The 26,312-nt window shown below is 58.5% G+C and overlaps 1 protein-coding gene across 1 annotated transcript in view; it reads right to left on the bottom strand.

Moving 5' to 3' along the window:
- The window catches only part of BCAR1 (BCAR1 scaffold protein, Cas family member), a 42,537-nt gene that overhangs the window by 4,502 nt on the left and 11,723 nt on the right, over positions 1-26,312 (bottom strand). The window contains exons 2-5 of the mRNA XM_030581770.1: positions 20,487-21,068; positions 4,286-4,447; positions 3,368-3,481; positions 1,698-2,825 (exon numbers count right to left, since the gene is read on the bottom strand). Coding sequence (XP_030437630.1) covers positions 1,698-2,825; positions 3,368-3,481; positions 4,286-4,447; positions 20,487-21,068 — 1,986 coding nt within the window. The remainder of the gene's footprint in view (positions 1-1,697; positions 2,826-3,367; positions 3,482-4,285; positions 4,448-20,486; positions 21,069-26,312) is intronic.

Genomic DNA, 26,312 nt, shown 5'->3' with positions numbered 1-26,312 from the left:
ATGATGGAATCAACCTCCAGCCCAGCCCGTCACCAACAGCTGAAAATGCAGACAAGAGCCCTAACAAAGTAAGTCCACCCTAAAAAAAAAAGGAAGATCAAAGCCAGGTCGGAGGCTGAAAGTCAGGTCTGCAATTGACGGGTGATCAGTCACACCAACTCCAGAGGCAGCGTGACACAGCAAGTCCTATAGACTCTGGATTCAGACTAAAAGCCTATAAAAAAGGTGGGTGAGATGGAAAACTTTGGGTAACGTTCTGCTGCCAACATGGGAGGGCATCGGTGCGCGCCCAACAGAGACCCAGCCCTTCCTCATGCCTGGCTTTCCTGGCCAGTTAGCCACCACGAGCGACAATCCCAAGCTGCAAAATCAAGCCATGAACTCAAGCTACCTTTAGGACTGGTAACTATCCAGCAGTTGCAGAACATTTGATGTGCGTGTGTGTGTGTATAAGTATGAGGTATTAGCTAGTGGTTATAGATCAAATTATCATCATAATAAACGTGGCAGCTTTGCCTTGTCCCCTGAAACATTCCCAGCCTGCCTGCCATGAGGGCTCCCGAGAGGGGGCGGATTGCAGCCACCCGCTGTGAGGAACCCGAGAGGCAGCTGCCCCACTGTAGCTCCAGCATGCAGTGCCCCACCCCTTAGGTGGGACCAGCACACCCAGTCCTCCCAGTACACACCCAGCTGGCTTTAGTGCTGCAGCCCGGGTGCAGTACTGCAGAAGGCCAGGCGGTGGCGCTGCATGCTGGTGGCAGTGGCCGGATGGGTGGAATTCTGCCTAGGCTGGCTGAGATGGGTCCCAGATGCCACAAGTCGAGCTCGTCAAACCGCACAGGCTGGCTGGGTGCCCAGCCCCATGGCCTGGCCAAGGGGAGATGCCCAGCAGGGGACTCGGCCAGGCGGGATGGAGGCAGGTTCACCCCCCACGTAACTGGCACTAGAAGCGGCTTGGCTAGCGCCAGGCAGAGGCTGTGTCCACACAGTCCCCCGGGGCTTGCTCCCTGGGAGCAGCCATTGCAGAGGAAGTGCAGCCAGTGCATGGGCATCTGGGAGGTGCCCGGGGCTGGTTATGGGGCACATGGAGAGGTTCCCCAAGGACGCAGAAGACTGAAGGACCCCTTCAGCCCCCCAAATAGTGGGAAGGAGCCCCACAAGCATGGGCCTCTGGGCTGTCAAAAAGGGGCAAGGAACCTTACCTCCATCACGGTGTGCAGCATCCTGGCCTCAGGAAACCTGCCCATCCCAGGCTCACCCCTGGCACCCTGCTGCCCCCCACCTGGCTTGGCAAGTGGGAACTCCCTGGCCCGGGCAGTGTGCCAGGGAAGGAAGCAAAGGTGCTAGGTGGGTGGCAAGCAGCAGGCACCAGTCCCTACCCCCATGGCCTGCTCAGGAGTCAGTCCCAGCTTGACCCATTGCTTCCCTGCTGGGGCTGGATGCAGGGGCATCGAGCGCGTTACGCCCAGGCACATTTCAACACACCCTGTCCAGGGGCACCAGCTCTGTGCCTGGGGCAGGGGCCAGTGGGGGCAATGCTGGAGGGAGAAGCAGGAGGAAGAGAGAGTCCTCATGTGAGGGCGAGGGGTGAATGGGGGAGGCCCGTCTCAGTTGGGGGGCAAGCCCAGCCCCCACACTACCCCCTGCTCTACCCTGGAGTGCCCCCTCCATCTCCTCTCTCCCTCCCCGCTGCCCACCTGCAGGTGCACGTAGTCGTAGTCTTCCATCCAGCCGCTCTCGCTGTTCTCGTATGGCCCGTCGGGCGAGTCCTGCGCCAGGAACTTGGGTGGGGAGGGCAGAGGCCGCGACTGGATGCTGCTGGCCTTGTCAGCGGGCGCTGGCGGGGGGTGGCTGGCAAGGAGCAGACTGGAGTCCGGGCCATCCGCCGTCGGCTTATCCCGTCTGAAGAGCAGGGAGGCGTTGCCGTGCAGGAAGGACGCCAGCTGCTTGGTGTCATCAGGGATGCCCCGTGAGTACATCACCAGGCGGTCCAGGTCGTCGGTGCCGCCTGGCTTGCCGGCTGCCAGGGCACTGGGGGCCCAGCCACAGCCATCCAGCGCCTGGCTGTGCCGCAGCAGGGCCTGGTACACGTCCTCCATCTTCTGCAGCTGCTTGCTGAGCTTAGCATGCAGGGCGCGGTCAGAGGCCTGGGCCGCATTTCCCACGGCCCCGCGGGCGAACTCCAGCAGGTCCCGCAGTGCCCCCTTGATGCCCTCGGCCGCCGCTCGGAGGCTGGGTGCGTGGAGCTCCAGCTGCTCTGGGCTGCGCCAGCCAGTGCTGATGAAGGACATGAGGTAGGAGACGGAACCGCTGATGTGGTGCTGCAGCCGGGCCAACAGCTCCATGGCCGTGTCTAGGTCCAGGCCTAGCTCCTTGGGTGCATCCTTGCTTGGCCCCACATCCAGCGAGGAGCTGGAGATGTTGCTGCGGGTGCTGCCCGTGCTGGAGGCTGAGAGGCGCTTGGCATCACCTGCCCTGGCCTCCCGGTCCACCTGTGGCGGCACGTCATAGATGTACTCGCCCTCGCTGTCCAGGCTGCCAGCGTGCAGCTCCCGGGGTACATCATACACGTCCTGCGCGGGCCCCGCCGGCTTCCGCAGGCTGGGCAGCACGTCATAGATCTCCTGCGGGAAGGGGGCTTCAGGGGCGCCCTTCCCTGCTGCCGGTGGCACATCGTACACGTCCTCGGGCAGGGTCAGCTCCACTGGGTGCCAGGACAGGTCCAGCGCCTTTGACTTGGCAAAGGCGGGGGGCACATCATAGGTTTCCTCTCGGGATGGGCCGTCCGGGACATCCTTGCTCACAGATGGGGGGACATCATACACCTGTATGGAGGGACAGCCGCTGTGAGTGCCCAGCCCTGCCCGTGCCTCTTCCTGCATACAATGCCTGGCCCTGCCTGCACCCCTTCCTGCCACCTCTGCCTAGCCCTGCCCACGCCCCTTCTTCATGTCAGAGCAGACACTGTGGGAGAGCCCCGAGGGGTCAGAAAACTGCCCAATATTTATTATTTTTCAAAGTCTGGTGGCTTTGAAGCTGCTCTGATGGTTGTGGGGCCCACCTGGAGCTTCTTGGAGGCTGGGACCTGCCCTCCAGTCCCTGCTGAGCCCCTTGCTCTAGCAACCCCAGGCGCCCACCCCTGCTTGCCCGTGGCACCGTCTGAGCTTGCCAATGCTGCGCTGACCCCACCTGGGAGCTCGGCTGGAGGAAATCCTGTGCTGCACCTTGCCATGGGGGCTGGCATGGTGCCACCGTGCTGCAGAACCGGGCAAGGCTTAGTGCTGGGGCATGCCAGGGAGCACAGGCTTGGATCCTAGTCCTGGGGCAGGCAAAGGAATTCCCAAGGCCCCCCGCTGGCACCACTCACAGTTTGAGGAGCCTGGTGCAGGGCCTTCTCCACGCTGGGCGGCACGTCGTAGATCTCCTGGCCGGGCTCCCGGCTGGTGGGGCCCTTCACTGCCATTGGGGGCGTGTCGTAGACCTGCGAGCACAGTGAGCAATGGCATTGGTTCCTGTGGCTAGCGGATGCCCAGGCCCTTTGCCCGTAGCCATGTCGATCCGTAGGGACACTGGGATGGCTGGATGGCTCAGCCCCACCGCCCTGAGCCCAGCTGACAGTGGCCAGGAAGGAAGGTGCATGAACCCCACAATAGAGAGATGGGGTGTGGGGGGGGTCATCTGTCCCCCACATCACTCTCATGCTACAGATAGCCTCCAGTTGATGCTAACTGGTTAGTATCCCTTCTGCCTTTGCTAGCACTAACCACGAATCTCTTTGAAGCTTGCTACAGTCTAGATCATAGAATCTCAGGGCTGGAAGGGACCTCAGGAGGTCATCTAGTCCAACCCCCTGCTCAAAGCAGGACCAATCCCCGACAGATTTCTGTCCCAAATCGCCCCCTCAAGGATTGAACTCATAACCCTGAGTTTAGCAGGCCAATGCTCAAACCACTGAGCTATCCCTCCTTCCCTCCCCTGGATATTTCATGTGGTAGGGAGTTCCACAGGCTAATCATACTGGAATCTGCCCTCTTTTCAGCATCATTGGGCATCCCTTGTTCTCGCACTGGAGACTGTCCCTTAGACCAAAGCCGGGAGAAGAGAGCCCCTGTCCTGAACATCACCCGCTGCTGGACAAGCAAGGCGACAAGATCCAGAGAACCCCTGAAGAAGCTCTGCCCCCAGCCCCAGGTGGTCAGGACAGCACCTATGAGGGAGGGGGAAGAGCAGCTAGCTGGTCATGCCAGGCCTCTCAGCCTGCCCACCTGCTGGCGAAGGGCCTCACCTCCTGGCTGTACTGGCTGGCAAGCACACCGCGGACGGGGGGCACGTCGTAGATCTCCTGGGGCCCAGAGGCGAGGAGGTGCCGTGGGATGTCGTACTCATCCTGCTCGCCTTTGGGTGAGTCGTAGATGTAGACCTGCCCCACGCGGGTGGGAACCACCACCTGGAAGAGAGCACATGGGTAGGTGGGCAGGGCACTGCCATGCGATACAAGTGCCCCACGGCCTGGGGGGGAGCAGAGTGCTGCCACGTGGCACAGGCACCACGGCCTGGGAGGGAGCAAAGTCTCCCCTGGTATGAGTGGGTGGCAGTTGTGGGGAGCAGAGAAGAGAAATTGTTGGGAGTCTCAGCAGCTCCTGCTTAGGCACTGAACGAGGAGACAGTGCCCAGAGTAAGTGCTCCATCCCAGCTACAGACAGATGGGCACCTCCCCCTGAGCGCCAGCTGTTGCCTGTTCACACTGGTGTTCTGCAGCCAGCTCTGCCTCCTGAACCTCTTCCCCTCCCCGCCCTGCTCCTGCTCGCAGCACTGTCAGAGCCTGCAGCTGAGCATCCTGGCCAGGCCAACAGCGGGTGGGAGCTGGGGCTGGGGGGCAGCACTCCTCCAATGCAGTTGGGCACATGGCAAGTAGCAGCGGGCATCACTGGCCTCACACGAGTGGCCAGGACCCCAGTTGGCAGCCCAGGGCTGGTGGGAGAGCCCCTCCCCAAGACCTCATGTGCCAGGCTGGCGAAGGGAGGAGCACTGCCCTGTTTTGGGGGGACTGAGGCTCAGAGAGACCACAGGGTATGGCCTGGGTGACACAGAGAGACCATGCTGAAGCCAGGAACTCAGGCGGCCCAAGGGCCATGGCCGCAAGCCCAGCCTCCCTGGAGGCCATGGGTGGGACTCACTATCAGCCCAAGGCAGAGCCAGTCCAGCTTCTCCCACTATCCACTCCAGCCCCCTGAGCTGGCGGGAGGAGGGAAGGGTGTGAGAGCAAAGGGCTCCATGCCCATCTGTAGCGGGACAAACACCCGCTCCAGCCCGGAAGGGGTTGGAAAAGCCCTGCAGAGAGCTGGGGAAGGGAGTGAAAACCCAGCTGACTGGGGGAAGTGGCTGCAGCTGGGGCCATGCCCCAAACAGACTAAGGGGGCCTTATAAGAAGGCCAAGACAGGCAGAAGCTCAGGGCACTCTCCTTCTGCTTGTAGAGAGAAGGGCCTGGCTGCAGGGAGCTAAGCAAGGTACCAGGAGTGGAGCAGGGCTGGGGGAAGGCTAGAGGAGCTGGGAGTTCTGGCCTAGGAAACCCCCAGGCTGTGGGCCTAGCTGAGGGCCTAAGACCAGTACTAGGGCAGCTGAGCTATAGAGAGAGGCATCAGGTCCAACCCACCCTTGCCTGTGATGAGTGGCTGACACTGCAGTCTGCCCCAGGGAGTGGGGCTAGATGGTGACTGGCAGTAACCTTACACTGAGGTAAGGTGTGGTTAGTGAGTGGGGAGGGGAGACTCAGAGTGTGGGGGTACTGCCAGGGAGGCAGCAACCCAGAGCAAGGGGCACTGGGGTCCTGGGAGGGACTTGGGGGCCAGCAGTAAGGTGGATCACCAGCCTGCAGGGGGTGCTCCAGGACACTGGAAAAGCTAATTCCCACGGATGACCAGCAGGAGGTGCCACAGGGGTTAGTCCACTCCCTTACACCGTCTGTGTCGCTCTCCATGGCTGGGTACACACAGGCTCATGTCCCCGGCAGCATGGCAAGGAATGCACCAGCCCAGGGCCTGGATGAAGGCGTTGGGGGGGGGGGGAGGGGTTCTGGGTGAACCCAGCTATGCCACACAGCTTGGGCCAGCTGGCTCTATTGGGGGACGGGGAGGGGTCCGCACATCGTCCACATTTACATGCCAGTGGGGTCTGATCATTGAGCTGCTGATCAGAGCCAGCTGGAGCTAGGGTGGGGCTGCGACATTCCCCATGGAATGGGACAATGTATGGAAGATGGGAGTCAGCTCCTTGGGGAGCCTCTCTGGGTGGGCAGAAGGAAGAGAAGGGGGCTGCATGTGGGAGGAGGGGTGTGTGTGTGTGTGGGGGGGGGAAATGGGGCTGTGTGGGGGAAAGGAGATGGGGCTATGCATTTGAGAGCACGTAGTTGACATGCCCAGGCCCAGCCCAGCTTGTGAGGAGAGGGCTGCCGGAGAAGGAAGGAGAGCCCAGTGATTAGGCTGAAAACTGGGACTTGGCAGACCCAGGTTCAAACCCTAAATTGACCATAGACATGCCCTGATGCCCCTGGAGATGTGCCTCAGTTTCCCCTACTGCTGAATGGGAGCACTAGCCCTGCCAGGGGCTGTGAGGAGAACTCCACTGAAGAGAGCTAGGTGCTCTGCTGCCACAGGGAGTGTGGAACAGTGGGCGCAGCCAAGCCCCAGGCGCAAGCAGCTGGCAAAAGGGCAGTGGCTGAAAGGCAAAGGACTAGCCAAGGCTGCCGTCCCCTGCACACACCGAGGCAGGTGCTGCCAGCATTCTACCAGCCACGCAGGGCATAAAGCTGGCCTGGCCCTCCCACTCCCCTATAGCCCACCCATGGGAGTTGGGCACCGCAGGGTCCAAGTGACAAGAACATTAACCTGTGGGTAGAGGGGCAGCAGCAGAGCTGGGCCTGGGGCTGGAATAGCAATGGGTCGGTGTTTGCACAGCTGCGTGCTTGACCCCATGCTGGGCAGGCAATGCCCTGGAGTGGCTCCTCAGGCCTGGAGCTGCCTGCTGTCTGCACCCCTTGCCCTGCATTGCTGCATGCTGGCCATAGTCAGTTTGGGCTGAGGGATTGCAGCCCTGTTTCTAGGGCCTGGGCCGTGGGGAGCAAGCCCTACAGCACCCCTGGGCCCGCTTGCAGGTCGAAGGGTGCCCGGTGCAATCCCAGCATTGACAGCATGCTTTGCTTCTCACCAATTTTAAGGACGGAAGGGCCATCTAGTCTGACATGCATATCGCAGACCACAGAACCTCACCTGCTCACTCCGGTAACAGACCCTTGATCTCTGGCTGATTTGATTTAAAGACATCAAGTTACAGAGAATCCACCATTTACTCAACCCAGCAAGTGACCCTGCCCAGTCTCGGTCAACCTGACCCAGGGGAAAATTCCTTCCCCATCCAAACACAGTGATCAGTCAGACCCTGAGCACGTGGGCAAGACCCAGACAGTTGGGCAAGAATTCTCTGTAGTGACTCAGAGCCTGCCCTGGTCATTAGGGATATTCGCTTCTTACCCATGTTCGGTTCCCCAATTCATCCCCAACTCCTCCTGTGTGACTAACAGCCCCCCCCCGGGTCTGTCTGATACCTCACTGGCGATCGACCTGCTGTAAAACTGGGCTGTATTTTATCCCCATTGCCCTTCGCCTTCATGGCCTTACCAGGGCAGCAGAACTGCCCTGCTCCCAGCGTGCATGGCTGGAGTGCCAGGTGGAGCCAGGACTCTCCCTGAGCCACACCCAGAGATGAGTCATGTCTCTTCCCTGGTGCCTGTGCCAAGAGTGCTGCCAGGACCATCCTGGCAGGGGCTGTTAGCCTGGTGCCAGAGCCAGCCTCTGCCCCTGAGCTGCCCCCATCCCAGGGAGCTTTGCCATCGAGGATCAGCCCATGCTGGCATCTGGCACAGTAGATGCTGCCTTGGTGCACCTGCTCTGGGAAGCATGGGCCAGGCTGGCTCCCTCGCCAACCCCAGGGAAGTCTGCCCCAGGCTGGGGGGAGGAGGGTTATGCCCAGTGTGCCCCTGCCTTCGAGCCTTTGGTCCCGGGGTCAGCATCTCTGTAGCAGCAAGCATTCCCAGCTCACCTGCCGTGTGCCCTGCTATGCGCGTCTGCATGTGTGCCTGGCTGCTTCTGGGCGTGGGCATGTCCGCGGCCATCTGTCTGCGTGTTTGGATGTGTGCAAGCATCTGCACGTGTGTGCCTGCCTGTGCATACATGTGTCTGTCTGCACGTGCCTGCCTGCTTCAGGGTTTGGGCACGTCAGCGGGCAGCCATCGGTCTGCGTGTGGCTTATGGGTGCACCAGCACAGCCAGTGAGATGGGTGTCCGGCGCCAGCACAGCCCTGGGTGCATGGGGGGGTGGGGTGCCACTAGCTGTCTCATAGCAGAGAGAGTGTGTAGCATTGTAAACACACTGAATGGCAAAGAGAGGACTCCAGAGCTGGCTGGCTGGGGCCCCTCCCCTGGGGGGCACAGACCTAGCAGACTCCACTCTGCTTTCCCTTGACTCCCCCATCCGCTGGGGGGAGCCTAAGGGATCTGTTAGCGCCTGGGGCTCACAGTAGCCCCTGTGGGCAGGAGTTAGCTGGGGTTCCCCTGAGCGGCGGGGGGCTGGGGGGTTCATGGGGTATGCATATCTGTGCACATACCTTGCATGGGGGCGGGGGGGAAGAGCAGGTATCTAGGCAAGGTCCCACCCACAGCCCCCCCACTATCTCAGCTCTGCCGATGCCCCTCAATCCTGACCTGTAGCCTGCTGCCATCCTAGCCAAGGCTTCCCAGCCGCATCTGCCCCTCAATCCCAACCAGCAGATGTAACATATGCACTCAGGTGAGAGCTGACCCCAGAAATTCAAGGCTTAACAGATGTGGGAGCAGCAGCATCTGGTCCCAGATTGTACTGGCAAATTTCCCCCACCCCCCACAGCTGCTTCCCCTGCAAGACAAACCCCTGGGGGCAGGGATGCGGAGGGCACCAGCAGCCAGGCCAGTTGTCAGCCTGTGGTTTTGCTCCTTGGCCCCTGTAAAGGCCCGGCCGGGCTGCTCTGATTAGCTGCCCTGGCACCGAGGGACTGGTGGGTTTTGCTTCTCTAGGGCATTGCCCTACAGCATTACACGGCCCTGCCCTGCGTACTGAATCCCACAGCACCAGCAGAGAGCCCCAGGCCAGCCTGGGTGGTGCTACCATGTGTGGGCTGCCCTGTGGGGCAGGGGTGGGGGTCCCCTCACTCCAGGGGAGGGTGTGATGAAGTGGGACTGTTAATGTTTCCTCTGAATACTGTGTGGGTGCCAGGTTCCCCTATGCATTTCTTGAGTCTCCAGTGTGTATAAATGGCTGACACACTGTCCTGGCAACAAATGGTCAGGGCCGTTCCCCCGCAAGGCAATAGCTAAAGGTGAACAAAGATCAGGTAACCTCTGGGCCTGGGAAAGAGACAAAGGCCAGAAAGGAGGGGCTGGAGGGTGTGGCAGTTTGGAGCTGGCTGGGGACAGGAAGTGAGAGCAGATGTGGGGGTCTGCCTCGCTGGGCCCCAGAATGGACCCGGCTGAGGGGTCCCGCTCTCTGTACCTACAAGCTCTGTTTTAGACTGTGTCCTGTCACCTAATAAACCTCTGTTTTACTGGATGGCTAAGAGTCACGTCTGACTGCGAAGTGGGGTTGCAGGACCCTCTGGCTTCCCCAGGACCCCACCTGGGCGGATTTGCTGTGGGAAGCGCACAGAGGGGCAGCGGATGCTGAATGTTCCAAGGAGAGACCCAGGAGGTGAAGCTGTGTGAGCTTCTTGCCCTGAACAAGTCTGCTCCAAGGGAGAGGAGGCTTCCCAAAGTCTTGACTGGCTTGGTGGGGAGCAGTTCCAGAGCATCACCCGGGGACTCTGACAGAGGGGCTCGGGCTTTCGGAGCTCAGGGTTCCAGTTCTGCCCCCGCCCCCAAGGTGACACCTGGAGCAGGGTTTGGCAGCAGCACATCATGCCTATGAAAAGGGCGTGTCCTGGAGCCTGCCCAGCCCAGGGCTGTACAGGGAGGGGATGAACACCAGAACAATGGGGTCAGCCTCAGGGCAGCGCTCACAGAGCAGTCCCACACCCCAGCTGCCAGGCCCGCTGGAGGCAGGGGCCTCGGATCCCGGCTGCTTTCAGGGTGGCATGAGAAGCTACTCAGACTCTCTGGTTGGCTCATGCCCTAGCACCCTGAACACACTGTACACACCCTCTGTCCCCCTCCAGCCCCACAGACACCCCCCTGTTCCCCTCCGCTGCTGCCCCCCCTCCAGCCCTGTACACACCCCTCCATCTTCCGCTACAGCTGGTGCTTGCCTGCTGAGGCCAGCGGCTGGGAGCAGGCCGGGAAGCTAACGGACTCCGGACTGCAGGCTCAGCTGGCCACAGGCCAAGCAGCAGCACCACGTGCTCAGTCTGGGCAGCTGCCACGTCAGGCCAGCCTCAAGGTCAGGCTGCCGGGAAAGGGCAGGTGGGGGATGGCCTGGGCTCCCACCACAGCTGGGAATCCAGGCCCTGATCCTGCCCATGGCTGAGCCCTTCCCCCTGGCCATGTCAACCCCAGAGCAGTGCAGGATCGGGCCCCCAGGCACGGCTGCGCTGACCCCACTGAGACACCCTCTGCCAGGTGCTGGGGGGGCCCTGGGTATGCAGCCTTGGCACAGAGCCCCCGGGCAAGCAAGTCGGCAGGATAGCCTCTCTCTGGACCTCAGTTTCTCCATCTTACAGATGACAACACTGATCCTGCACTGGAAAGCACTCTGAGATCCCCAGCTAGGGATTTGCATTAATGGGGCCCTGCAAAAAGCTTGCTAACTTACGGGCTTTTCCTGCCTGCCCAGCCCTGGGGCGTGCTCGCTTGTACAGAAATGGCCAGAGATTTTATGACATGCGTCTACATCCAGCACATAAACCCAGACCAGGGGGCTGGCACAGCCACTCCCCATTGCAGAGCATGACAGGACAAGTGTCACTGCCTCCATTTGACAGGTGGGGAAACTGAGGCAGGGTGGCAGCTAAAGTCATTAGCAGAGCCTGGAACAGAACCCAGAGCTCCCCACCCCTGGGGCCAGGTGTTCACTGCAGACCTGGCTCAGAGGCGGGGTGCAGCAGGCCAGACCTCGGCTGCCAGCAACCCCAAGATAGCCGTTGCTTGTGACTGCTGGGATGCTGGCTGAGGGCCTTGTCCCAAGCACAGATGTGAGCTGTCCTGCACCCCAACATGGCCAGTGTACGGCAGTGAGGCGCCTAGTTCCCTGACCCACACGAGCTCTCCTGCCTGCTTCCCTCCCCCAGGCCACCTGGGTTGCTTGGTGCCAGCTGTGCTTGGCTAGGCGCTGGGGCACCAGTCGGTTTCCAGAGTGCTGTGGTCAGACCACAGGGCCTGCTTGCCCCCTTGCCCCATCTGGGCTGACATTCTGGATCTGTAACACCCCAACATTAATCTGGCCCCTCTTTAGGGCTTCTCACAAAGCTCCCAACAGACAGGGCTCTGCCCTGCCCGGTGCCAAGTGACTTAGTGCCCATGGGGCTGAATTTCCCAGGGAGCAAAAGACTCGCTGAGCTGTGCCCCTCTGAACCTCCAGCTGGGGCATGGCAGGCCCTTTATCCGGCCACCAGCACTCTGCCCACAGAGCTCAGGAGCCGTGACTCTCACTCCGCGACCTTGTGAGCAAAGGGCATACCGGGCACCTGGCAGCAGTGCTCACCAGGCCTCTGCTGGAAGCAGAGATGCAAGCTTGGGCCCCTGTTTACCACCTCATTCCCTCTGTAGCATGTTGCCCATGAATCCTTCCCTGAGGCTGGCACAACCATCAGAGACAGGCAGGAGGGATTGGCCTAGCCCAGCCAGCGCCTCTCACCACCTACAGCTCCATCCATGGACTGGGTGCCACAGGCATGGGTGGGACTCAAACCCACTTCCGGGACCAGCGGACCCCCAAACACAGACCCTCCTGCTGCCCCAGCAGCTTGGTCTGGACCCTCCGCCTCCTGGAGCTTTCCAGTGCCCGTCCTGTCCCCCCAGCCTCACAGCAGAGGCCACAGGAGACCCACAAGGGACCAGCAGGCCCCCTGCTCTGCAGCCGGGGAGAGTGCTGCATGCCCAGGTGGTGATTTCTCTCCCCAGAGCTGCCACGCTGCCCACCCCACTTCGAAAGAGACCTGGAGCCAGCCCCCCGGCTGCACTCCCAGGGGGCGCTGGGCAGGAAGACAGCCTGGAAAACAGCCCAAGGCAACAGTGTGTCTGGGCCCCTGTGCCCAGGTGTGCCAGCCCCTGCCAGCAGTGTCTGAGGCCTGCCCAGCTGCTGGGCATCCTGTGGTAAATGACCCCTGCTAGATAACACTGGGCAAGGAGGTGCCCCCTGGTGGGTACTGGTGGGTACGGGCAGAGCGGCTTGGCGGGGGCACACATGTCCCTGTCCAGCTCATTAGTGGGTCTAACAAAGTCAGGCGGCATCAGAGCACGGCCCCACACCCATCATGGCCCGGTGCTGGGATCCAGCACAGCCCGGTGCTTCGTTAGCCCAGCCATACCACGCCACTCTCCTCGTCCCCAGCTCTACCCGCCGGAGGGCACCACCAGGCCCCTGCACCACGGTGTGTCTGTCCAGGGACAGTGCCCCGTGGGGTGGAGGTGTACCCCCAAGCAGGGCTGGCCTTACCATGAGGCGAACTGAGGCAGCTGCCTTAGGTGCCAGACTGTGGTGGGGCCACCACTAGGACCCAGGGGGTCGAAAATTGTGGCTGCTGCTGGTACATATGTATTCTTTCTGCTCTGGATGCACAGGGATGGTGGGGTGCTGTGCTGGAGGACGGAGGGCACAAAAGACATAACAGAAAAGGTGAGAGGGAATAACAGAAAGCAGCAGGAGCTGCAGGGAGAGAGAGGAGGAGGAGCCTCTTCTGTACCTCTAGAGCACCCCCAAGAGCCTGGACTAATTAACACCAGCTTGTCAGGGAACTTCCTGTCTCCTCTTGCTTCTCTGAACCCACTTGAGGAGAACAGGAGTCAACTGAAGTAGTAGGAGCCAGTTAGGCCCTTAAGATGCTGATATCTTCCCTCATTCAGGTCCTTCTACCAGCCTGCTTATTTGTGCCCTTCAACCGAGTGTTGAGAGCCACTCTAGCTGGCAGAGAACAGCAGTCATGAGTGAAAGAAGAAAACACCCCTCTGGGGCAGCATTCAGAAAAAGAAAGAAAGCATAGGAGGCTTTTCTATCTAAGCAGGAAGGAGCTCTCCTGAGATACACAGAGACAAATGTTCACGCTGAGCCTTCCAGCCCCAGTGAGGATGGGAGCGGTGAGGAGATGCCTGATCAATGAAACAAGAATATTAGGGTTGGAAGAGACCTCAGGAGGTATCTAGTCCAACCCCCTGCTCAAAGCAGGACCAATCCCCAGATGGATTTTTACCCCAGTTCCCTAAACGGCCCCCTCAAGGATTGAACTCACAGCTAGTCAGAGTGCAGGTGACCTGGCAGCTAAAGCAGCATCCATATCTCCATCTCAAATGGATGTAACTGTGACGACCTAGGAATGTTCTTAATGTTTTCTCTGAATACTGCGTTGGTGCCTCAGTGTCCCCTAGGCAGTTTTTAAGTATCTAGCAGAGCAAAGGGCCAGTGCACCTAAATGCCTGACACTCTGTCTCCTAGCAACTGATGGCCTGGGCCCCTCCAAAGGTGCCAACTGAAGGTGTTGGAGACAAAGAGATGAGGTGGCCTCCTGAGCCGGGAAAGAGACAAAGGCCAGAAAGAACGGGCTGGAGGGGGTTTTCAGTCTGGAGCTGGCTGGGGATGAGGAGTGAAGTGCAGATGTTGGGGTCTGGCTCACTGTCCCTCAGAATGGACCTGGCCAAGGGGTCCGGTTCTCTGTACCTACAAGCTCTGTTTTAGACCGTGTTCCTGTCATCTAATAAACCTCTGTTTTACTGACTGGCTGAGAGTCACGTCTGATTGCGAAGTGGGGGTGCAGGACCCTGTGGCTTCCCCAGGACCTCACCTGGGCGGACTCGCTGTGGGAAGCGTACGGAGGGGCATATGCTGAATGCTCCTAGGAGAGACCCAGGAGGTGAAGCTGTGTGAGATTCTTGCCCTGAAGACAGTCTGCTCCAAGGGAGAGGAGGCTCCCCAAAGTCCTGCCTGGCTTTGCGGGGAGCAGTTCCAGAGCATCACCCGGGGACTCCGTGACAACTGGCGGCAAAGGTGGGATCTACTGCACCCCGTGGACAGCGCTTCCTGCAGTAAGAGACTGAGGAGCAGTAAAACGAAGGGGGATTGAGGGGGACCAGGTGTGCTGAAGATTCAGAGAGAGATGGTTTCGGGGGGTAATTAACCCCTGGGAGTGTGTGACCAGAGAGAAGGACTTTTGCAGTAACAAGGTCCCCCAGGGGATTGCAGCAAGCAGTCCCAGGGGCAGAGGAGTCTGCCACTCGACCCTGGCAGAGAAGAGGTGACCTCAAGAAAGGCTGACACACTAGGGATCTTCCTGGAAACTGTGGGGAGCGGCAAGCACCCAGGCCTGCGAGTGGCCAGCAGGGAGATGCATGCCAAGCGGCTTAAGAGCGACCTGGTGGAGCTGTGCTAGCAGAGAGGGCTGCGCAATGGGAGGCTCACCAAAGACCAGCTGATTGCCCACTTGGAGGAGGGAGATCACTTGAATGAACTGATCCCTGTCTCTGAGGGAAGCAGCCTGGCAGATGCGGTGCAGGCACCAATGTCTGTCCCCGCTGGGAGTGGTCAGCCGCTGGCTGAGGACTCTTCTCCCAAGACCTCTTCTTCCTGTGCCTAGAGGAAAGGAGCCCAGCGAATACCAAGGGCACCGTGATGCTCCCGGCGAAGCTCGCCGGCCAGCAGGGGATCCCCCCGGCGACACTCAGCATCCGTGGAGCGGAAGCGGCTAAAATGGGAGAGAGAGCTAAAACTGAGAGAGATGGAGGATCCCAAGAAACAGAGGTAGCACGAAGAGAGACAAAGGCAGTGGAAGCTGGAGGAGAAAGAGAGACAGAGGCAGCATGAACTGGAGCTGGTGAGGCTGAGGAGCAGCAGGTCCCTGACTGCGGTGAGTGGGGAGGGGGCGCCCAGGACTGTGCGGAGCTTTGATAAGTGCATCCTGGACCAGCGTAAGGAGGGGGAGGACATGGATGACTTCCTGGAGGCCTTTGAGATGGCCTGCGAGCTGCACCAGGTTGATTCTGCGGACAGACTCCGGGTTCTCACCCCCTTACTGGACCCCAAGGCCATGGCATTGTACCGCCAGCTGGGAGAGGAGGAGAAAGGGGACTACGAACTATTCAAGCAGGCCCTGCTGCGCAAGTTTGGGCTGACTCCTGAAATGTACCGGGAGAGGTTCTGGAGTCAGTATAAAACCTCTGAGGTCTCATATCTGCAACTAGCCATCCGCATGGAGGGATATGCCAGCAAGTGGGCAGATGGGGCCCAGATGAAGGGGGACCTGGTTAAACTGCTGGTAGTGGAGCATTTGTATGAGCGGTGCTCATCCGACCTGAGGCTGTGGTTGAGGGACCAAAAGTCAGAGAACCAGCAACATGCAAGGCAGCTGGCCGATGAGTTTGTGAAAAGCCGGTCAGGGGGTGGCAGGGAGGAGTCCCAAAGGAACAGGCCCGCCGCGATGCAGAGAGGGAGTGATCCTGGGACCTCCCATAAGGAAAACATGGAGAACCCCCTCCCAAGGGGGACATCCGGCGTCAGGGCCAACCGACCAGCTCAAAGGGACCAATGGGACATGGACTGCTATTACTGTAGCCAAAGAGGCCACATACGGACCCAATGCCCCAGGCTCAGGTACAGACCGAGCAGACTGGATCCGCAGAGGGTTAACTGAATAAAGGCCCAGCTGGACGAGGGGCAGGCTTCCCAGGAAAGGGGAGCTGGCAGCTTATCAACTGTTCAGGAGAGAGGAAGGCCCCAAGCCAACAACTCCGCAGAGCTGAATGCTCCGGACATCAGGTTTTCCGTTTACAAGGTGGGCGCAGGGCTGTCCCTGCGGAGCGAGTGCCTTGTTCCTCTGGAGGTGGATGGGAGGAAAGTCAATGGATACTGGGACATGTGCGCTGAGGTGACACTGGCCCGGTCCGAGGTGGTAGCTCCAGACCAGGTGATGCCCAACAGCTATCTGACCCTGACGGGGGTGGGCAGGACCCTATTCAAGGTGCCCATGGCGAGGGTACACTTGAAATGGGGGGACAAGGAGGGCCCCAAAGTAGTGGAGGTGCACCCCCATTTACCCACTGAGTTGTTAATGGGGGGAGACATGGAGAACTGGCCAAGCAACCCCCAGGGGGCCCTGGTCATGACCTGTAGCCCAAGCCTGCAGGGGGACACTGTGCCCTGACCTCGGGAAGGGGACCTTGCCCGAAGAGCAGGACCTTACCCTGGTGGGGAAGTAACGCCCAGAGAGACAGCTCAAGGAGGCTGCGGCTTCAGACCCAGTCGGTGAGAGAGAGCAGATCTCCATCCCTGTCCCAGTTGCTGAGTTCCAGGCCGAGTTGCAGAAAGATCCCTCCTTGCGAAAGATAAGGGACCCGGCCGACCTCAGTGTGGTACAGACCATGGGGGGAGGTTGCCAGAAAAGGTTCCTGTACCAAGAATGGGCTCCCTCAGAGAACATGGAGTGTGTGTGGGGGGGAATCAGGAGGCAGCTGGTCGTACCCCGGAAGTATCACCGCCAGCTGCTGTGCCAGGCCCATGACAGTAACCATGCACATTCTTGAAGACAAGTGTAGATCAGGGAAGAGTGTGGTGGAGGCGCAAGAAACAGCTGCTGCTGAGTTTAGTTCCTTAAGTCTAGATGATCCAGGACTGTGGACCCACTTGAGCAGTAGACTGAGGGACTTCCTTGTGCTGCCTGGGCCACAGCAAGTGAAAAACTTCATGTTCCCCAAAGACAATGAAAATAGAAGTTTCCATCCAACACATTACTGGTGCGAAATCGCCAATGGTGACAAAGTGGAGAGGCCATGGCTTATGTACTCAAAAACCCAGAATGCTACATACTGTTTTTGTTGCAAACTCTTCCAGTCTAATGTTCCAGCCACATTGGGTTCTACAGGAACAAAGGACTGGAAAAATCTGGCTAGAAATCTTGCATGCCATGAGAAGGCAGCAAATCACCAGAGAGCATTCTATAGATGGAAAGAGCTTGAGATGAGACTAAGGTTAAAAGCCACCACAGATGATCAGCATCAAGAGAAGATTGCACCAGAGTCTTTTTACTGGCAAAATGTTCTGAAAAGGCTCATTGCCATTGTGAGAATGCTTGCTACCCAAAACCTAGCACTGCATGACACTGCAGATCAGCTGTATGTGCCAAACAATGAAAACTTCCTTAAAATTGTGGAGCTGATGGCTGAGTTTGAAGCTGTACTCCAGGAGCATCTAAGAAGAGTCACCACTCAAGAAATATCCACACACCACTACCTTGGAAAAACAATTCAAAATGAGATCATGCAGTTACTGGCAGCAAAAGTCAAACAGAAGATTGTGGCAGATCTGAAGTCAGCAAGATATTACTCTGTTATTCTGGACTGCACACCTGACATCAGCCATTCGGAACAAATGACTTTAATGGTGCGTTTTGTAACAACAACAGAACCTAGTGAAAATGTCCCTGCAATGGTGACTGTCAGCGAGCATTTTCTAGAATTTATTGACATTGATGATACTACAGGAGCTGATGTGACAAATGTGCTTCTTAAAAAGCTGGAAGATAACGGGAATTGCGATAGCTGACATGAGAGGTCAGGGCTACGATAATGGTGCCAACATGAGAGGAAAGAACAGAGGAGTCCAGACACGGATCCGAGAGTTTCACCCTCGAGCTTTTTTTTGTCCCATGCAGTTCTCATTCATTGAACTTGGTGGTCAGTCATGCAGCATCAGCTTCTAGTGAGGCTGCTGAATCTTTTAACGTAATTCAAAACATGTATGTATTTGTCTCTGCATCAACTCATCGGTGGGAAATTTTGAAGCAACATCTGGGAACATCCTCTCTGACACTGAAACCACTGAGTGTGACACAATGGGAAAGTCGAGCGGAGGCGATAAAGCCTGTCCAACACCAAACTGGGAAGATAGATGATGCCATAGTTGCATTATAGAGGCTAATCCTATGACAGGAACAGTTCGTAGGAAAACAGAGGCAGAGGGAATGGAAAGCTGGCTAGATCGTCGGGCTCAGTGGGTAGTGATCAATGGCTCCATGTCTAGTTGGCAGCCGGTATCAAGCGGAGTGCCCCAAGGGTTGGTCCTGGGCCGGTTTTGTTCAATATCTTCATTAATGATCTGGAGGATGGCGTGGACTGCACCATCAGCAAGTTTGCAGATGACACTATACTAGGAGGAGTGGTAGATATGCTGGAGGGTAGGGATAGGATACAGAGGGACCTAGACAAATTAGAGGATTGGGCCAAAAGAAATCTGATGAGGTTCAACAAGGACAAGGGCAGAGTCCTGCACTTAGGATGGAAGAATCCCATGCACTGCTACAGACTAGGGACTGAATGGCTAGGCAGCAATTCTGCAGAAAAGGACCTAGGGGTTACAGTGGACGAGAAGCTGGATAAGAGTCAACAGTGTGCCCTTGTTGCCAAGAAGGCTAATGGCATTTTGGGCTGTATAAGTAGGAGCACTGCCAGCAGATCAAGGGATGTGATCATTCCCCTCTATTTGACATTGGCGAGGCCTCATCTGGAGTACTGTTTCCAGTTTTGGACCCCACACTACAAGAAGGATGTGGAAAAATTGGAAAGAGTCCAGTGGAAGTTTAGGTTGGATATTAGGAAAAACTTTTTCATTACGAGGGTGGTGAAGCACTGAAATGGGTCACCTAGGGAGATGGTGGAATCTCCATCCTTAGAGGTTTTTAAGGTCAGACTTGACAAAGCACTGGCTGGGCTGATTTAGTTGGGGATTGGTTCTCCTGAGGTCCCTTCTGACCCTGATATTCTATGATGAATCACCAGAAACATACATAACTTCAAATTTATGTGTAGCTTAGTGTTGTGGCACGACACACTGTTTGAAATAAAAGTTGTAAGCAAAAGACCTTGATATATCTGGAGCAATGGAACAACTGGACAAAGCAAAGTGATACCTATAGTCTTACTGGTCAGATGAGGGATTTCAAAATGTTCTGAAGAGCGCACAGAAGTTGGCAGAAGAAATTCACACTGAAGCTATTTTCCCACCCATTCAAGAATACAAGAATCACTGAAGCAGATAACATTTGATTACGAGGCACAGGATAATCCCTTAAAAGACCTCAAACAACAATTCAAAGTTGAATTCTTTAACTAGGTGCTAGATTGTGCAATACAGTCATTGAAGAACATTTCATACAGCTCAAGGAACACAGCAGTATATTTGGGATGTTGTAGGATATTCCAAAACTCCTTACTATACCTGAAGATGACCTACACCAGCAATCCTGGGCACTAGAGACAGTGTTGACACATGATGACATGTGAGATATTGATGTGAGTGATTTACGTGATAACTGAAACCCTTTCAAGATACATTTCAGCAGGATCAACTCCAAAGGTTGTTCTGGAATATATGTGCATAAAAAAGATCTTTCCAAATGCTTTTGTTGCTCTGCACATACTTCTAACACTTCCTGTAATAGTTGCCAGTGGAGAACGCAGATTCTCCAAGCCAAAGTTAATAAAAACACATCTATGCTCCACAATGACACAGGAGAGGCTGGTCAGCCTTGCAACCATCTCAATAGAGCACGAGCTGGCCCAGACTGTGGACCCTCAAGTAGAACAGGAAGATGGCAGAATTGAGACCTTTCAAAGTTTTGGCCCAAGCAAGGAGGCATGAGGGCATCATTTGAGCTCCTGCCTAAGGTGCCAAAATGTTGTGGGCTGGCCCTGCCCCTGAAAGCCCGCAGTGTCAGGGAGCTGGCACACTGCCCCTACCGATGACACAGGGGGCATGCAGGGGGGTGCCAAGAGCATCCTGCGCTATTCTGTGCCCTCGGGGGCCACAGAATAAGCCCAGAGGAGGGCAGCTCGCAGGCTGCTGCAACGTGCATGGAGGCCAGGTGGGCGGCAGGGGGTTAATGCCCACTTTGGCCCCCTCCCCTCTGGGCCCCAAGCACAGGTGAACACAGATTTGTGCTCTCCCATGCCGGGAGCCAAGATGCTCTGGTGAGGGGCATGGCGCTCAAACCCAGCCTGAACGGGGCGGGGTCCTGGTTGTGCGGACGTTTCCCCGAGTGCCCTGCAGCAGCACCAAGAAGGGAAGGATTGCCCCCAAACTCTCCAGAAAGCGAAGGCCGGGGAGCTCCCCCACAACCCAGGGGTACCCAGAATAGAAACATCCCCTGCCCATCATGCTTGCCTCCAGCTCCTGCCCCAGCACTGGGAGAGCTGCCTGGATCCCCCTGCGGGGACCCTGGGCAATTCTCAGGACAGAGCTGGGCCCTGGACCATGTGGGGATGCGTCCTACCTTTCCCTGTGGCTTCGGCCCTTCCCAGCTCCTCATGTCCAAGGACGGTGGCACCTGGTAGATATCCTGGCCCAGCCCCGCAGCTGGGGGCACCTGGTAGATCTCCTGTGGGGGGCTGGTGGAGATGTCCGGGGCATGGCTCAGCGACGGAGGCACCTGGTAGATGTCCTGGCAGGCGTGGGGCGGCGGCTGCTTTGGATACGTCAGCGGCTGCTTGGCTGGAGGCGAGGGGAAGAGGGCTCCTGGTGCAGAGCCCGGGTAGAGGCCCAGCTGCCCCTTGCTTGGGGCTGGGATCAGGTAGATGCTGTCCCCTGGCGGCCGGATGGTGGGATGCAGCGGGTGCTGGTGGGAGGGTGGCTGCCCTTGGCCAGGCCCTGCCTGCTGCTTCTTGTCATACATGCCCACCAGGATCTTCAGGCGGTTTCCGGGCACAATGCCCTGGCGCCCGTGCAGCGAGCAGAGCCACCAGCCATCCAGGCCTTGCGTGTTGCGCTCTAGCACTGTCATGATGTCACCCTTGCGGAAGGAGAGCTCGTCCGGGGACTCGGACACGTTGTCATACAGCGCCTTGGCCAGCACGTTCTGGGGGGGGACAGATGAGGGAGAGTGAGTCAGTCGCACGGGGACCCAGCCTTCCTGCCCCTTGGCCACCCATGCCACCTGCACCGCTCAAGGCCATCGTTGGGGGCAGCGCACCAAGAGACCTTGGCCTTCTCTCCCCTAGAGCCGTATGGACTTGGCCTTTCCCTCCCAAAGCATTGAGCTCCCCGCCCCAGTGCCTGCAAAGCAGCCACAAGTGCTCACTGCTGCCAAGCTCCCCTGAGAGCTGGAAGGTCCCCGGGGTGATCCCCGCCCTGAGTGATATCCTCGGAGCCCATACGGCCGGCCAAAGGCCTTTGTGGTAGCCCTTAACGAGAGGACGCCGCTTGGTGACACCGGGTGGCCCGAGAGAACTGCAGGGTCAGCCCACAGCCAGCAGCCCCGGTCCAGAATCCCCTGTGCACACAGTCCAGCCACGCCCCAGCAGGACAGAGACAGGCTAGCGCTCGGGCTGCAGGGCTGCCCCTGTGGATGAGTGACCCTGGTCAGAAACCCCTGGCTGGGCTCCGCCAGCATCTCCCAGGGCCTGCCTGCATCCCCCCACCCTGCCCTGCGCTCTGCTGAACCCCCACTGGGCACGATGCAGCAGGTGCCAGAGATCTGCTGGGAGACAAGCAAGGCGCCTGTCGCACCTGCCCCTTAACGGGGCACTGCCAGCTGGCAAACCACGGTGGTTGGACACCCAGGTCTCATTGAAGGCAACCGGAGCTGGGCACCCAGATGCTGTGTCCTCCCCATCCCAGCCCCACCAACTTAGAGCCCCTCCTCCAGGGGAATTGGACATTAAGGCTTTGCGAGAGGCATAGAATCACAGAATCATAGAATATCAGGGTTGGAAGGGACCTCAGGAGGTCATCTAGTCCAACCCCCTGCTCAAAGCAGGACCAATCCCCAACTAAATCATCCCAGCCAGGGCTTTGTCAAGCCTGACCTTAAAAACCTCTAAGGAAGGAGATTCCACCATCTCCCTAGGTAACCCATTCTAGTGCTTCACCAACCTCCTAGTGAAAAAGTTTTTCTAATATCCAACCTAAACCTCCCCCACTGCAGCTTGAGACCATTGCTCCTTGTTCTGTCATCTGCCACCACTGAGAACAGTATAGAGCCATCCTCTTTGGATCCCCCTTTCAGGTAGTTGAAAGCAGCTATCAAATCTCCCCTCATTCTTCTCTTCTGCAGACTAAACAATCCCAGTTCCCTCAGCCTCTCCTCATAAGTCATGTGCTCCAGACCCCTAATCATTTTTGTTGCCCTCCGCTGGACTCTTTCCAATTTTTCCACACCCTTCTTGTAGTGTGGAGCCCCAAACTGGACACAGTACTCCAGATGAGGCCTCACCAATGCCGAATAAAGGGGAACGATCACATCCCTTGATCTGCTGGCAATGCCCCTACTTATACAGCCCAAAATGCCATTAGCCTTCTTGGCAACAAGGGCACACTGTTGACACATATCCAGCTTCTTGTCCACTGTAACCCCTAGGTCCTTTTCTGCAGAACTGCTGCCTAGCCACTCGGTCCCTAGTCTGTAACAGTGCACAGGATTCTTCCGCCCTAAGTGAAGGACTCTGCACTTGTCCTTGTTGAACCTTATCAGGTTTGTTTTGGCCCAGTCCTCTAATTTGTCTAGGTCCCTCTGTACCCTATCCCTACCCTCCAGCATATCTACCACTCCTCCAAGTTTAGAGTCACGTGGTGATGGATATGGGGATGCTTGGCTGCCCTGTGCCAGGGCTCCTGCAGGGCTGGGAGTGCCCCAGATCGGGCCCCAGGCACAGAGTGCCGCCTTTTCCTGCTCCCTCCCTGGTCCAGGGGCACTGATAGTCAATACTCACCAGCGCTCCTCAGGACCATGACACATTGGTCATGCTTCCAAATATAACCCAGCCTGGCCCAGGGGCTGAGCGATGGAAAGAACCTTCAGTGCTCGGCCACGCACAGTCACTCTGCTCCTAGCTGTTTGCAGGCAGAGACGCCGGCTGGGGATTAGTCATCCCCACACCGCACTGCTCTGCTTCCTGGCCAGCCCCTGCTTGCTGCTGCTACAAACAGCACCTGGCCTGAGGCTGGGATCCAGGTGGGAACAGGAATGCAAGGCACTGAGCCCATATGCAGCTCCCTCCACATAGTCCCCTGGGGGCACAGCTACACCTGTCACACAGCCCCTCCACTGCCCCAAGATACAAGGGACTCCCCCGACCCAGACCCAGCTGCCTACAGACCTCATGGGGTAAAGCCAGAACGACCCGACTGGCTCAAATGGGGGCACGTCCCATCTGCCCATCTCACGAAGGGCCACACCTTCATCTGGGATTCTGCAAAGCAGACTGTTCCAAGTGGGACTGGGGGGCACCAGCAAAGCTGGGGGCAGGAGCAGAGAGGAGTCTAGGGCTGGGATAGCTGGGGCTGTGGGGCGATACTGAGGGGCACCGGCAGAACTGGGGGGGGGGGGGCGGGACAGGGCTGGGAGACCACAGGGCTGTGGGGCACTGGCAGAGTGGGAGAGAGCCCAAGGCTGGGACAGCAGGGGGTCAGGGTTGAGGGGCACTGGCAGAGCTGTCTGCGGGGAGCAGACCCAGCTCCTGTCTGCCCTGTGCAGGCTGGAAGCAGGTGGTTTCCCTGCCCTCTCCTGAGAGCCCAACTGCTCTCCAGCTCTATTTCCCACCTGCCCCAGACAGAGGGGGGTTCCTAGCAGCCGGGAGCTCCCCCACAAAGCAGGGGTGACAGGGCTCAGCCATGCTGGGAACCAGGGACCGGTGGGCAACCAGTCCCAGAGGAAGCCGGACGCTGGGGGTCAGCCATTCCTCCCACACCCCTGCTCCAGCAGCTCCTGCTGTGAAGGCCCCTCTAGGGGGGCAGGGAGGGGCCCAGGTGCGCAGAGGAGGAAGCAGCAGGGACAGCGCCCGGCTGAGGCCAGCGACCTCCTGCAGCATGGCTAGTTCACAGCATTTGAAGTGAGCCAAGAAAAGGTCCCTTCACTCCAGGGCTGTCCAAAGAGAGGTCCGATCCTGCTCTCACTCCTCGCAAGGCACTGAGCCCATCCCTGGTACCATGAATGGCTGGGTGGGCGTTGAGTGTAGTGAGCTACAGGCCCCATCCCCACCTGGGAGCGGCTAGCGCCAGATCAGAAATGACACCGGACCAAGGGTCCTACCCTGCTGAGTGCCTCCCCCAGCGGCTGAGTACCTAGCAGGACGGGTCTGTCAGGTGTGACCTCACTGGAACGACATTGGTGTAAAGCCAATGGGAACTGACAACTGAAGCAAAGCTGGAAGCTGGGACATCCCACTCCCACGGGCTTCAAATCCACCCCCAGAGCCAGGCGCAGCGGGCCCTGAGGAGGGAGAGCAAAGGCAGGTGGGCCTGGCTCTCACACATTTAGCACCAGTTCGGGGTACAAGTGCCCAAGCCCCGGCTCCGGGAGTCCTGTGACGATGACAGGATCTCAGCTCTGGTTTATTTCCAGCCGGTCTCTAGCCCGCGTCACAGCAGAGAAAAGCTTGGAAACACGACTCTCACGCACCCGGGCTTCAAAACCAGATGCTTAACCACAAAAATCCCCAAACAACAAAACAACTGAAATTCCCCATTGGAAAGCCCACTTCGTGATCCCCAGAAGGCTCTGAGCCCAGGGCTGCCAATGCTGCCTTAGGTTGGGCGGACCGTATGGAGACAGAGCAGAGCTCGAGTCGCTCGTTTGCCCCGGGGCGAAGGTGTAAACCTCGATCCCAGCCTGCTGGGGAGGGCAGAGTCATTACAGCGCTGCTGAGCCCCCCCCCCCCCCCCCCCCCCCACCCCCAGTGGCTGCTGTGGGAGCCAGGGGCCTGGCTCAGGGGAGTGGGCCAGGACGGAGCTTTCCCTAATATGGCCTTTTGCCTGCTTTTCCTGCTCGGAACAGCTCACATCCTGTCCAGATCTGCCTGCTGGGAAGGGAGCTGGGGAGGGGAGGGGGCTGGGCCGCCTGGCAGCAGGCTGGGCCCCTCGCATCACGCTCCCACCCAGCTTGTGCTTCCATTTCAGGTGCCTGGCTCCCCCTCCCCCTGCCCCTACCCGCTGGACAGGAAGTGCCAGCGCCGTGAGAATCCCCAGCTCCAGCCCAGCCAGCGAGCTGACCCCAGAGAACACAGCCTGCTCGCATCAAGCCTCATGGGGACAGGCTCTGGTCACCCCATCCAGCACCCATTGGCTGCCATCCGCCCATGATGCCAGGAGGGGCGCGGTGGGGGGGGGGCAATGCCTCAGCCTCCTGAGAGTAGATCAAACGTGGTCAAAGGCTGGGGCTCGCAGCACATGCACTGGGCCTGGTCCTTTGAGAACTGGGGCTCGATTTCCACTACCTTGCCCCTTGGGTTGGCAGCCTGGGCACAGCCCACGGGGGCGGGGGAAGTAGGAGGTTCCAACCCCATTTGATGCCCCAGACCCGAGGCTGCCTGGGTCGTGCCAGCCTCCTGAAGGCTGCTGAGAATGTCACCAGCTGCCAGCAGCCCTGGGGATTGCTGAAGCACCCTGCCAGCTCCCCCTTTCCCCCAGCAATGCCATCCCCAGGGCAGGGTGAGGGGGGCGCAAAGGCCATGGCACTGACTATTTGCTGGGAGTAGCCCCTGTGCCAGGCTGTACATCACCCGAGCCACCTGAGAGGGGGGGCAGACAGCACTGGGGATGGTGGCAGCTTTGGGGAAGCTGCAGACTCACAGAGCCATGAAGCAGCCCCCCCTGCTGGGTGCGGAAAGAAGCCCCTTGCCATGGGAACAGGGCACAGGCAGGAGGAGTGGGGGCTGGGGCGGGTCATGGATGTGAGGGGCCACTGGCAACACTGACCTCTCGATCCCCCCAAACAGGAGGCACTTGAGAAAGCCAGGCCACGATCATCCTTCCTCCACTACAGATGGGGAAACTGAGGCACCAGGGGGTGCTTAAACCCCAGAATCACAGAGCCCCAGAATCCTGACTCCCAGTCCCAAAGACTTCTTGTTGCAAGGGCCCAATTCTGGTATGGTCTCACTGAGTCTTCAGGGCACTGTGCCCATGTGATTGAGAGCAGAACAAGGGCCCTAGCTGATGGCCCCTAGCTGGCCCCTGGCTGCTTGCCCCTGTCCTGTGCCCTTTGGGGGGGGGGGGGTCTCCAATATTTTCCCCAGTAACTCTCTAAGGGTGACTGCACTGTATTCACTAGCAGTGCACAGCGCCAGGCACTGGTGTCTAATGGTTAGAGCAGAGAACAAGGGGC

Source organism: Gopherus evgoodei, chromosome 12 (assembly GCF_007399415.2).
Source record: "Gopherus evgoodei ecotype Sinaloan lineage chromosome 12, rGopEvg1_v1.p, whole genome shotgun sequence".
Classification (NCBI taxonomy): Eukaryota; Metazoa; Chordata; order Testudines; family Testudinidae; genus Gopherus; species Gopherus evgoodei.
The sequence above is the reverse complement of the archived record's forward strand: the minus strand, read 5'-3'. Positions and strand labels throughout refer to the sequence as shown.